Source organism: Hirundo rustica, chromosome 12, assembly GCF_015227805.2.
Source record: "Hirundo rustica isolate bHirRus1 chromosome 12, bHirRus1.pri.v3, whole genome shotgun sequence".
In the NCBI taxonomy this organism is placed as follows: Eukaryota; Metazoa; Chordata; class Aves; order Passeriformes; family Hirundinidae; genus Hirundo; species Hirundo rustica.
The window spans coordinates 11,697,266-11,708,553 of NC_053461.1; the positions used below are offsets into that span (position 1 = coordinate 11,697,266).

General features: G+C 64.5%; 4 protein-coding genes across 5 annotated transcripts; 2 read left to right on the plus strand and 2 right to left on the minus strand.

The window, feature by feature from the left end:
• The first annotated feature begins 207 nt into the window (after positions 1-207).
• Positions 208-2,066, plus strand: OGG1 (8-oxoguanine DNA glycosylase). Of its 2 annotated transcripts, XM_040076803.2 has the most exons (7): positions 211-397; positions 480-763; positions 840-1,019; positions 1,105-1,283; positions 1,358-1,499; positions 1,592-1,641; positions 1,720-2,066. In XM_040076803.2, the coding sequence occupies exons 1-7, from the start codon at positions 288-290 to the stop codon at positions 1,789-1,791; spliced, it is 1,017 nt and encodes a 338-aa protein (XP_039932737.1). In that variant the 5' UTR covers positions 211-287; the 3' UTR covers positions 1,792-2,066. The 2 variants fall into 2 exon arrangements, with proteins under 2 accessions (XP_058278286.1, XP_039932737.1); XM_058422303.1 differs by lacking the exon at positions 840-1,019 and having other exon boundaries at positions 208-397.
• On the minus strand, positions 2,010-5,618 carry CAMK1 (calcium/calmodulin dependent protein kinase I). The gene is made up of 12 exons (XM_040076807.2): positions 5,555-5,618; positions 5,021-5,134; positions 4,169-4,300; positions 3,870-3,944; positions 3,662-3,800; positions 3,443-3,569; positions 3,274-3,349; positions 3,067-3,179; positions 2,879-2,957; positions 2,696-2,783; positions 2,482-2,608; positions 2,010-2,404 (listed from the first exon to the last, which is right to left on the minus strand). Exons 2-12 carry the CDS (start codon positions 5,104-5,106, stop codon positions 2,349-2,351), a joined length of 1,098 nt encoding a protein of 365 aa, XP_039932741.1. The 5' UTR covers positions 5,107-5,134; positions 5,555-5,618; the 3' UTR covers positions 2,010-2,348.
• Positions 5,619-6,098: 480 nt separating this feature from the next.
• On the minus strand, positions 6,099-9,013 carry TADA3 (transcriptional adaptor 3). The gene is made up of 8 exons (XM_040076789.2): positions 8,458-9,013; positions 8,082-8,332; positions 7,851-7,956; positions 7,553-7,694; positions 7,300-7,403; positions 7,089-7,198; positions 6,771-6,956; positions 6,099-6,695 (listed from the first exon to the last, which is right to left on the minus strand). The coding sequence occupies exons 1-8, from the start codon at positions 8,662-8,664 to the stop codon at positions 6,503-6,505; spliced, it is 1,299 nt and encodes a 432-aa protein (XP_039932723.1). The 5' UTR covers positions 8,665-9,013; the 3' UTR covers positions 6,099-6,502.
• Positions 9,014-9,194: 181 nt separating this feature from the next.
• On the plus strand, positions 9,195-11,167 carry ARPC4 (actin related protein 2/3 complex subunit 4). Its single transcript, XM_040076106.1, has 6 exons — positions 9,195-9,350; positions 9,535-9,653; positions 9,976-10,087; positions 10,163-10,258; positions 10,375-10,545; positions 10,952-11,167. Exons 1-6 carry the CDS (start codon positions 9,348-9,350, stop codon positions 10,955-10,957), a joined length of 507 nt encoding a protein of 168 aa, XP_039932040.1. The 5' UTR covers positions 9,195-9,347; the 3' UTR covers positions 10,958-11,167.
• Positions 11,168-11,288: the final 121 nt, after the last annotated feature.

An 11,288-nucleotide genomic window follows, 5' to 3' on the forward strand; every position in this document is an offset into this window, starting at 1 on the left:
TGCGGGCTGGGCGGGAGCGGGAGCGGGGGGGACAATGTGCGGCGGCGCCGGCGCCGCTTCCGGCTGCGAGCGGAAGCTGGGGCGGGGAGCGGTGGGCGCTCCGCCCGCGCGGGTTTCTATGCTGGGGAGCGTCGAGGCCGGGCGAGGAGGTGCGGGACCGGGGGCACGGGCTGGGGCGGCTGTGGGGACGTGTGGGGCCGGGCCAGGGCTGTAGGGCAGCCGGGGCCGTAGCGCCGGGCGGTGCCTTGACCCCGCGGGCAGGGGCACGTAGTTGCTCCCCGACCCCCATGAAGCTGCGGGACGTCCCGTCCGCCTGCCCGTCGCTGTGGCGCTGCCTGCCGTGCCCGCCGGCCGAGCTGCGCCTGGACCTGGTGCTCTCCTCGGGACAGAGCTTCCGGTGAGCTAGCCCGGGGGTCTCGGGCGTTCCCCGGCCCAGCCCGGCGCGTCCGAGCCGGCCCCGACCCCCATGTGTGCGGCAGGTGGTGGGAGAGCAGCCCGGGGGCCTGGACGGGTGTGCTAGGGGCCCGCGTCTGGACACTACGGCAGGACGGGGATCGGCTCTGGTACACGGTCTACGGCGAGGAGGATGAGCACGAGGAGGAGGAGCGGGATGGGTGCCCCTCCAAAGCAGCAAAGCTGGACGTCACGGAGACGGACCGGATCCTGCGTGACTACTTCCAGCTGGACGTAGGGCTGTCGGCCCTGTACCGTGCCTGGGCGGCGGCCGACCCCCTATTCCACAAGGTGGCCAATGACTTCCCAGGTGAGGCGGCCCCACGGAGCCATAAGGGATGGCCACAGAATCTGCCCGACGCCCGCTCACCCCATCCTGCCTGCAGGAGTGCGGGTGCTGCGGCAGGACCCAGTCGAGTGCCTCTTCTCCTTCATCTGCACTTCCAACAACCACATTTCCCGCATCACTGCCATGATCGAGCGCCTCTGCCAGGCCTTCGGCCGCCGCCTCTGCTGTCTCGATTCCCGGCCCTTCCATGCCTTCCCATCCCTCTCGGCACTCACAGGTCCACCTCCACCCTGCTGCTGCCGCTGTCATCTTGCCACGGCCTCGCCCACGCCCACTCGCGTTCCTCCGCTGTGCCCCCGCAGGCGCTGATGCCGAGGCCCGGTTGCGGGCACTGGGCTTTGGGTACCGGGCCAAGTTCATCAGCGGGAGCGCGCGGGCCATCGCTGAGGGGCTCGGCACCGAGGGGCTGTGCCGGCTCCGCACCGCGTCCTATGCCGAAGCCAGGAGCGTGCTGTGTGCCCTGCCTGGTGTAGGTGCCAAGGTGGGTGCCAGGACGGGGGTGGGACAGGGAGCAGAGACCAGCATTGGGGGCTGACTGGGTGCTGCTGATGGCAGGTGGCCGACTGTGTCTGCCTGTTGTCCCTGGACAAGGCGGAGGCGGTGCCGGTGGACACCCATGTCTGGCACATTGCACGGCAGCGCTACGGCGTGGCGGTGGGTGGCAAGAGCCTCACCCCACGGGCCTACCAGGAGATCGGTGAGGGCAGGGCTGGATCCTGATGTGGGACCCTCAGGGATGGTGGATGGTGCAAGTGTACCCCCACACTGGCGTTCACCCTCTCTCTGCAGGTGACTTCTTCCGGGGGCTGTGGGGCCCTCATGCCGGCTGGGCGCAGGCAGTGAGTACCCCCCTTTCCTGGCACCATCACCACCCACCATGCCCTTGCCATGCCCACCCCATTATCTCCCCACTCCAGGTCCTGTTCTGTGCTGACCTCCGCAAGGGCCAGAAGCCAGCCTGCAGCCAGCATCAGGCCTGGGAGAGCTGAGGCTGGGACAGCTACGGGAGTGGGCTTCTCTAGGGACACCCCAGGAGGAACAGTGACTTGAGTGGGACACTGCACCTGCTGCCAGCCTGGGATGGATGGGTGTGGCCAGCTGCCTGTTGCCTGCCTGCTGTGTGCATGGGGGAAGCTGCTGCCCTGGGCAGTGAGGCTGGGGGGGTCAGGGTTGTGTCCAGCTCCCTCAGTGCAGAGCTGAGCCAAGCACCTTTGGCCTCTTGCCTTTATTACAAGCAATAAAATAGAAACATCCATTTGGAAAATTGTTCTTGAACATGCTGGGTTTGGGGGTGTGGGACAGTGCCAGGCTAGGCGTGGAGGGAGGGAAGGGGCCCAGGACAAAGCCCCAAGCTGGGGGGCTCTCTGGTGTGCTCCTGCCCCGATGCAGAACCGCTGTGAGGCTCCACATAACCAGGGCAAGCTGAGCAGGTTGCCTCCACACTATCTCCCCTGCTCCTGCAGTGCACAGCCCCCCACCCCATGTGGTGCCCATGGCGGGCTGGATTCCCTTGGGCCCGCTTGGAGGCAGCTATGTGGAGCCGTGCTCAGTCTGGTGGGAGACGTTGAGCTCTGCTTCTGGATGGGCACCCACACTCTGACCCTGCAGGGAGAAACAGGGTGAGATCCTGGTGGCAGCCCTGAGGGGTGTGGGATGGGGATACAGCATTTGGGGCTCACCATTGCTGGTCCCCCCAACCAACTGTTCGCCGGGGCTGGTGGGAGTTGTCTGCCCAGGGACATCCTGGCTGGTTCCCAGCTGCAGCTTTCTCATGTGTCTCACCACCGCCGTGGCGTTGAAAGCTTGCTACTGACCCCACAGTGTCCATCAGCTGGTATGGGGTGCCTGAGGGGCTGCTGCACCCCCTAATACCCACCAGCACCCCACACTCACCTTCCACTTGCTCTTTGCGAAATTCTTCTTGATCTGTTCACTCACTGACTGGTGGATGTTCTTGTCCAGGGCTGTGTCCCCGGCAATCCTGGAGCAAGACAGAAGTCAGCAGGGGCTCTCCCTGCATGGCTGCTGTGGGGTAAGCTGGAGAGGGGGCCAGACAGCAAAACGTCTCCCCATTACCAGGGATGCTGCAGGGCTTGCTCACAGGTGAATCGCTTGCCAGGGTCCTTCTCCATCAGGTGCTGGATAAAATCCTTGGCTGGGACAGAGCATGGAGCAGCTCTGAGTGCCTTTGTCCACCATTCCTCTGGGTACTGTGAAGCTGCGCCAGGCACAAAGGCCCCACTGCCCTGGTGGTCCCAGCTCACCTGAATCCGAGATATCATCCCAGTAGGGTGAGTCAAACTCGTACTCGGCCCGCAGGATCTGCTCGAAGAGCTTGGCATCATTTTCATCATAGAAAGGGGGGTAACCACAGAGCCTAGGGCAGCAGTGGGGAGGGGGCTGCTGGTCCCAAGCAGCCCCAAGGTGCCAGGCCCCCAGGAGGGGAAGGGAGTGGGAGTGGGGATACATACAGGATGTAGGCGATGACTCCAATGGACCAGCAATCCACTGCTTTGCTATAGGGCTTCTGTGCCAGCACCTCAGGGGCTGGGGGGAATAGCAGTGGTGAGGGAGGGACCCCGAGCTGTGGGGGGATCCCAACCCCACACCTAGGGTGGTGGCAGCCCATCAGGCACTCACCCACATAGCCAGGAGTGCCGCAGGCTGTGGACATGACACTGCCACAGCCCTCAATCTTCGACAGCCCGAAGTCACTGATCATGATCTTGGAGTCCTCATCCATGCTGTAATAGAGCAGGTTCTCGGGCTGCAAGAAGAGGAAGGTAGAGGGAGAGGTAACATTGGGCTGTCCTCCCACCACCACCGTGACAGTGCTGAGTGTCCCCATCAACTGCTCACCTTCAGGTCACGGTGGACGATACCCATGTCATGCAGGTATTTGACGGCATCGAGGATCTGCCGGATCAGGGCGCTGGCATCCCGTTCAGTGTAGAAGCCCTTCTCCACAATGCGGTCAAAGAGTTCCCCCCCAGAGACCCTGCAGGGATGGGCAGCACCTGTCAGCATGGCCCCCCCGCCCCTCTGGAGCCCCCCCAATGTCACTCACAGCTGCATGATGAGGTAGAGGTGGGTGCCACTCTCGTAGATGTCATCCAAGGCCACGATATTGGGGTGCTTGATTCTGCGGGGGGAGGCACCAAAGGATGAGAGGGCACCGGGCTGCCCCCACCCCAGCCCCCAGGGGACAGGGAGCAGCCAGGCTCCACGGCGCAGGCCATCACGCGCCACTGGCTATTTTGGGCACTGGCAATAACATGCGGCAGTGAGCGCTGGCAGTGGGGGCCTGTGCCGGGTGTGGGGGGGCAGAGAGTGAAACCCCCACCATGGCGCTGGGATGTCCCCTACTTGTGGAGGACGACAATCTCGTTCTCAATGCTGGTCTCCTTTCCCTCCAGTGCCTTCTTGGCAATGCACTTGATGGCCACAAGCTTCCGAGTTGCCTTCTCCTCCGCCAGGACCACCTCGGAGAAGGCCCCCCTGCGGGGGTGAGGGATGAGCAGGGCACGGGAGCCACCAGCCGGAGCTGCCGATGCCGCCATGCCATGATTGTCATGGCGACAGGCAGAAAGTCCAGCTATTTATAGAGAAAAGCAAGCAGGAGCGGCCTGCTGGGATGGCCGGACATGGCCCCTGCCAGCGATAGGATGCCTGGCACCCTCCGCCCTCCCAGTGTTGCTGCACCATCCCCATATCAGGCAGGATAAGGCTCTGGTGTTGCCGAGGTCAAGCTGTTCTGGGGCTGAGTCCCCATGTGGGTTGCAGCAGCCCTCTGCTGCGCCATCTTGTAGCACCCAGGGCCACCCAAGAGCTGGCCAGAAGCCTTGGCAGAGCTCAGGTGGGGAAGAGACAGGAGTGACAGGCAACGTGTTTGCACTGTGCTGGGCCCTAAGCCTTGACGTAATTAACCTCTTAATCCAGCCTAAGAGCCTTACGGTGCCGTGGGCATCACCGGGAACCCCTGTGCCAGCCAGGAGACCACCCTCAGATACCCACAGCACAGCACAGGGAACCAGCCAGCAGGAGAGGGAGGTGGCACCTGTGCCCCACAGCATGTCCCCTCACACGCAAGTCCCACCTTGGGCCAGGATTTGAGCTGGTTCCACATGGCAGGTCACTGCCACATGGCAAAGCCTGATGGGCCAGACCCATTACCACGAGCGGGCTGTCACTGGTGCATCACCCCAGTCTGCAACTCACGTGCCCAGGACATCTCGGAAATCATAGATCCTCTGAATATCCTCGATCCTCTTCTTCCAGCTGGGCCCGTCCTGCCCTAGCGGCATGGTGCCCTGTAGGGCCACCCACTCCCACCTGTGACACGAGTGGGGACAGGCTGTCAGCGTGCTGGGACGGCACGGGGACACTGAGGTGACAGGGTGCTACGGGGAGGTGACCGTCATCGTGGGGTGATGGGAACAGGCTGTGTCGACGCAGGAGTTCTGGCGCAGATTGCCCCAGTGGGGAAACATGCCGGGACCCCCCCGATGCCCGCCCATGGGGCGGGCGGGGGGCGGGCAGGCAGCAGGAGGGCTCCAGACACACGCCGAGGTGCACGGGTGGGTCCCCACCGCCATTCCGCACGCCCGCCAGCTGGCACAGCCGCGCCGGGCGGGACACGAGTGGGAGCAGAGCCGCGCGGCGCGGGCGATGCGCGGCTCCGCCGCCGCTACTCAGTGTCACGCGTGGGTTCGACCTCCGCGCGTGGGCGCGCCGCCCCCGCCCCGCCCTTACCGACGGCCCCGGGCCCCGCGGCGGAGCGGCGGCGACTCCTCCCGGCGCGGCGCCGCCGGACAGCGCTGACGTCACGGTGAGGGGCGGGCAAGCGCGCGGCCGCGGCCAATGGGAGGGGGCGGATTGGCCGCGGTGGGAAGGGGGGGGCACACGCGTGACCGCGGGTACGCGTGGACAGGCGGGAAAGGCGCGGGGAGGGCGGCAAGCGCGGCGCGGCACCACCCACACGCGCCCCCCGTGCATGTGTTGGGGGGATGCGAGGGCATTCCTTGGGTAGACACGAGAGGGAGGGACACGCGTGGAGTTGCAGGACAGGCCCAGCCCCGCCACTCCACGCCCCCCTCCCCAGACTCAGCCCAGCACCAGCAGGACCCACCCCCACAGACGGGTAGGGCTGTCCCCCATGATGTCCCCAGTTGTCACCACACCATCACCGGCAACACGGCTGCCTTTATTGCCCGTGCTCGCGGCAATAGAAACCACCGGTAAACGGAGAGCTCGGCCGCCCACCCACCGGGCCCCCCACCCCTCCCCCCCGTTCCCCTCCCCACTCCCCCAAGTCCACCCGTAGGGGCTGGGATCTTCCCCTGCCCCGCATCACAGAGAGGGACAGGAGGCCGTGGGAACTGCACCATCACACCTAGCCCCTGCAGTGACCTGGCTGATGTCACCCGAATAACAGGGGAGTGCAGGGACACATGGGAGAGGAAGCCACCAGCCGGGGTGGGGTGTTCAAGGCAGGGACCTCTGCAATTCCACGGCGTGCCCAGCTTGGGTCAGTGACAGCCCCACACAGGGAGAGAACAGCAGCTGGGCTCCTTCGTCCAAGTAGGGAGGCTGAGCAGATCTGGCGTGGAGGAGGCCAGTTCCATCCTGTGGTGCCAGGGCTGAGGCAGGGCAGCCCCCTGCAGGTGAGGTCCACACAGAGTGGGGGGTCCTTGGTCCCTGCTACCCATCCAGCAGCTTGAGGATGCTCTCCCGCTCCTTCAGGGTCTTCCAGGCCTGGTCCTTCTCCTTTTTGGTGGGTGTGCGCTTCTTCTGCCGGGCAGCCATGATCTTGCGGAATGCATCCATCACCTCGTTGTCAGCCATGCGGACACGCTGCCGCAGCTCCTGCCGGTGCAGCTCCTCCTTGGCCAGCCTGGGGGGCACAGGGGGGTGTCAGGCCCTGCCGGGCAGCCCCCTGCTGCACCCATCCCTGCCCGCTCACTCTCACCGCAGCAGCTCGTGCTTCTTGGTGCGGTTGTGCGCGCTGAGCGCCTTCAGCTCTGCCTGCCTCTTGCGTAACTCAGCCAACACCTCATCTTCCGAGTCCTCAGCCGGACGGTCCTCTGACTCCAGCAGGCCCTGGGCCACCAGCTCCTCCTTGATCCGCCCCTCCAGCGACTTGGTGTGAGGGACACTGCCGGGGTGGAGAGTGCTGCTGCCCACCACATGCCCTTTGCTCCCTGGGACTCACAGTGGCAGGGAGCCAGCAGCGTGCTCGATGCACCCACGGGCAGTGCTGAGCTCTGGGCCCACCTCAGCTGCTCACCTGAAGGGCTTGTTCTGGCTGCGGGGAGATGTGCCAGCACCATCAGCTCCTGAGTCCTTGCCAGTGATCTCAGGGATGGGGGAGTCCTCAACAGGGGAGATAATGTTCTCCTAGCAAAGGGAACACAAGGGAAGGGTTGCAGCACTGGGTCTTGGCAGCAATGCCCCACAGTGCCAGGCCACCATGGCATGGCGCCATTGCAGCCCCTCACCTCCACAAGGGCCTGCAGGAGACGCTGTGTCAGGGGACCAAAGGGACACCCATCCTCTGGCTGCTCATGCTGGGCTTCTGACTTCTTCAGGAGGGCATCAACATCTGGGAGGAAGTGGGAGAGGGAAAAAGTGACAACAAAGGCACAGAGATGAGCAATGAGGCAGGGCAACCTCAGCCTTTCTTGGGCTTGGCTCCACAGAGCATGAGCACTCCCAGCCCCTCTGGGCAAAGGCAGGGTGGGATTGGGGCACCTTTAGTGTCCAGCTCAGTCAGCGGCCCCAGGACACCTTTCTTCTTGTCAGCGGCAGCTGCTGCCCGGGCTCCATCCTTCTGCTCCTCCAGCAGGTCCTCTTGTGCCCAACGCTGGGAGTAATGCTTCCCCAGTGGTGGAATCTGCAAGACCAAAGCTCAGCAGAGCTCCTGGACCCTCTGCCTTGCCTCCCACCTCCCCAGTGCCACAGCAGCATCACAGGCAGGAACAGTCACTGTGAGGTGCCAGAAGGAATGGGGAGAGAGGGCAGAGGAGCTTCTGGCTTAGGAGCTTTTCACCTTGTAATGCTCAGCCTCATCCTCTGGCGGCTTGAGCAGCTCCTCCAGGACTCTGACCTCCTCGTTGGTGAGATCGGCACAGTATGGCTCCACTGATGCCCAGAACCTGCGAGGATGGATGAAATGTGAGAGGGAGCTGCAGGGGAGCACGTGGAAGGTGACACATATCCCTTTTCCCCCTGCGGCCCCTCTTCTCTTGGATGATCCCAATGCCTCCCAACACCCACACACCTGTTTGGAGCATCATTTTTGGGGATGCGGGGCACATCAATGGGATCATCCTGGAACTCATATTCCTGGATCTTGGGCTGCAGGTTCTTGGACTTGGGCCGGCCAGGCCCAGGCCCAGTCCCATGGCCCCCTTTGCCCTCCAGCTTCTGCTTCTTAGGTTTCCCATGTTTTACAGATGTGCCCACATCGTGGTCCTTGCTCAGCTTCAGGAACCGCCGGTCGCCTTTCTTATCCTGCCAGTCCGTCAGGATCTGGAAGAAAGTGATGTCCCATAAGGTCCTGTGCCCGGTGCTGGACAGGGGCAGACCAGAGGCAGCCCCTTGGTGGGAAGGAGCCAGACAGAGAGCGTGTCCCTGACCCAACGCGGCCCCAGCACCTGTGTCTCGGCCTCCAGGACGCGAAGGCGGCGGCTGGCAGAGGACAGCAGCGTCTCCAGCTCCAGCTGCAGCGTGTCCAGCTCTTCGATGCCGATGCCATCGTCCTCCGAGCGGGCCAACACGGCCGTGTACCGGGGGCACACTTTCACGTGGTCCACCGACTTGAAGTCATGGAACTGCAGCGGGCAGTCCTTCAGCTCGCTCATGGCGGTGGGGACCGGGCACCGAGCGGGGTCTGGGGGATCGACGGGCGCACGGGGGAGCCGGGGACAGGGGAAGCCGGGAGGGAAGGGAGTGGAGTAGGGGACTACGGAGGATCGGGGGTCATCGGGGCTCTGTGGAACCCGGGGTGGGGGATAACCACTGGGGAGCTGAGAGGAACGCGGGGAGAATCACCGGGGCGCTGAGGGAACGAGGCGGGAGGGATCACCGAGGCGCCGAAGAACCCGTTGGGGGGGATCACCGAGGGGAACCGGAGGGAGATCACCAGGGGGCTGCGGGGACGAGGCGGGGGCGGCCCGGGGGCGCAGCGGAGGCCGCGGGGCCGGGTCTGGGCCGGGCGCCCCTTCCGGCCCCGCGGGCGCCCCGCCCCGCGCTCCCCATTGGCCGCGCCGCGCCCCGCGCAGCCGCTCATTGGCCCAGCCCGCCCTCCATCTCCCTTCCCTAATATGGAAGCGCTGACGGGCCCGTACCAAGCGCGGCAGGGCGCAGGGGGAGCCACCAGAAGTCTCGCCGCCGTCACCCGGCTCCGTGCCGCGGGGGGGGCCCGGCCGCAGGGCGGGAGCCTCCTGCCGCCCCCCCTCCCTCCCGCCGCAGTGGGAGGTGCCGCGCATCCCGGAAGAGGTGATCAGCCACTTCCGCCTGGCTGGACCGGAGCGCCGCTGCCACCATGGTAGGGCGGGGGGTACCCCGTGAGGGGCGGTGGTAGCGGGAGGGCTGGGGAGGGTCGGAACCGGGGCTGGCGGAGTGAGCGGAGCTGAGGGGGCTGCGGGCTGCCGGTCGGGGGCTGGGGCAGGGGCGAGACCCGACCCCCGGGCTCCGGTCGGTGGTCTGACGCCGCCGCCGTGTCCCCGCAGACTGCCACGCTGCGCCCGTACCTGAACGCGGTGCGCGCCACGCTGCAGGCCGCGCTGTGCCTGGAGAACTTCTCCTCTCAGGTGGTGGAGCGGCACAACAAGCCTGAGGTGGAAGTCAGGTACGGGGCTGGGAGGGGACGCCAGGGGAGCCGTGCGGGGTCCTGATTGCGCGCCCTGGGGGCCGCTGGCCCCTTACTACCGTGCGTTGGGCTCCCCCAGCCCTTAGGCACAGGGCCGGTGCTGGCAGGGAGCTGCGGGGAGGAGGAAGGGGGTCTTGCGTGGGACCGAGGGAGCGTCTGCCCTGAGGACGAATATCTGCGGGATGCGGGAGCATCCTGTAGCAAAGTCCCCATATTCCCGTGATCCCTGCGGCTCCTCTTCCCTGTTTCCCACTAGTAAATGCTTCCTTCTGAGTCACTCCTGCCCTCCCTCTGTTCGTAGGAGCAGCAAAGAGCTGCTGTTGCAGCCGGTGATCATCAGCAGGAATGAGAAGGAGAAGGTCCTCATCGAGGGCTCCATTAACTCTGTGCGCGTCAGCATCGCAGTGAAGCAGGTGAGGGGCGGGGTTTGGGCAGGGGGCTGGCAGCTCAGCCTATGGGGAAGCCTCACTTCCCTTTTCTCTCTCCAGGCTGATGAGATCGAGAAGATCTTGTGCCACAAATTCATGCGCTTTATGATGATGAGGGCTGAGAACTTCTTCATCCTGCGCAGGAAGCCCGTTGAGGTGAGGTGACAAGGAGGGGAGAAAGCGGCTCCTGGCTCCGCTCCTGGTGCTGAGATGTGGGCTTGCATGGCCAGCGGTTTGGGTGCTAAGCCTTAGGGTGTTTTTCTCTTGTGCAGGGTTATGACATCAGCTTCTTGATCACGAACTTCCACACGGAACAGATGTACAAGCACAAACTGGTGGACTTTGTCATCCACTTCATGGAGGAGATCGACAAGGAAATCAGTGAGATGAAACTCTCTGTCAATGCAAGGGCCCGCATCGTGGCAGAGGAGTTCCTTAAGAATGTGAGACTCTGAAATTAGAGGAGTGGTCCCTGATTTTGGGAGTGGGGTGTGGGGTCAAAGCCAGCGTGGCCCTTGTGCCCAGAGCCCCCCAGTCTCATTAGTGAGGACAGGGTGACACCCTGCCCAAGGAACCTCTTGGGGTCAGGGAGGAAAGGATGCCAAAGGCACTTGTATCCCTTTTGCTCATGAAGTGCCAGCTGGTGAGACCCCCAGAGCTTGCTCAGTGGCAGCAACAGGCTTGGGCGATGAGACCCTTTTGGTGGGTGTGCAGTGCCTGGGAATGCAGCAGAAGTTGAGCATGGATCCCTGGGAGCAGTGGCCATCCTCTATCCCAGGTGCCAGGAGGATGGTGAGGGTTCTCGGAGCGCTGCAAGCAGGGACTAACAGCCGTGTGTTTTCTCTCCAGTTTTAGGCCGTGGTGCAGGACCCCGTGGCTCCCTCGTGCTTGTGCCCACCGGGCACTGTGCCTGTGCCTGCTCCCGTTTCTCGAGGACCGCCGGGCGGGGCCGGGCCCTGCCTGCCCCTCTCTGGGCTGGGCGGGAGCAGCCCCTGCTTGCGGCAGCGCGGCCCTGGCCGCTGCCCCTGTCTTGTCTTGTTTTTTTAAACGGTCTTGTTTGCTGTATCCGCCGCCTCCGCCTCCTCCCTCCCGCCGCTCTGGGCCACACCGGGGGATGGGGGGAGGCCACTCTGGGCCTGGGAGAGCAGATCATGGAATGGGAGCAGGACATGGAACTGAAGGGGCA

Excerpts from the sequence above, each read along its gene's own strand:
- OGG1 (XM_040076803.2), top strand. The coding sequence starts at position 288 with ATGAAGCTGCGGGACGTCCCGTCCGCCTGCCCGTCGCTGTGGCGCTGC. Across the intron at positions 1,020-1,104 it reads ATCCCTCTCGGCACTCACAG|GCGCTGATGCCGAGGCCCGG; the intron begins GTCCACCTCCAC and ends GTGCCCCCGCAG. Across the intron at positions 1,500-1,591 it reads ACGGGCCTACCAGGAGATCG|GTGACTTCTTCCGGGGGCTG; the intron begins GTGAGGGCAGGG and ends CTCTCTCTGCAG.
- CAMK1 (XM_040076807.2), bottom strand. The coding sequence starts at position 5,106 with ATGCCGCTAGGGCAGGACGGGCCCAGCTGGAAGAAGAGGATCGAGGAT. Across the intron at positions 4,301-5,020 it reads TTCCGAGATGTCCTGGGCAC|GGGGGCCTTCTCCGAGGTGG; the intron begins GTGAGTTGCAGA and ends TCACCCCCGCAG. Across the intron at positions 3,350-3,442 it reads CGGCACTCCTGGCTATGTGG|CCCCTGAGGTGCTGGCACAG; the intron begins GTGAGTGCCTGA and ends TATTCCCCCCAG.
- TADA3 (XM_040076789.2), bottom strand. The coding sequence starts at position 8,664 with ATGAGCGAGCTGAAGGACTGCCCGCTGCAGTTCCATGACTTCAAGTCG. Across the intron at positions 7,695-7,850 it reads ATGAGGCTGAGCATTACAAG|ATTCCACCACTGGGGAAGCA; the intron begins GTGAAAAGCTCC and ends TTGGTCTTGCAG. Across the intron at positions 7,404-7,552 it reads GACTGAGCTGGACACTAAAG|ATGTTGATGCCCTCCTGAAG; the intron begins GTGCCCCAATCC and ends ACTTCCTCCCAG.
- ARPC4 (XM_040076106.1), top strand. Across the intron at positions 9,654-9,975 it reads AAGCCTGAGGTGGAAGTCAG|GAGCAGCAAAGAGCTGCTGT; the intron begins GTACGGGGCTGG and ends CTCTGTTCGTAG. Across the intron at positions 10,088-10,162 it reads TCAGCATCGCAGTGAAGCAG|GCTGATGAGATCGAGAAGAT; the intron begins GTGAGGGGCGGG and ends TTCTCTCTCCAG.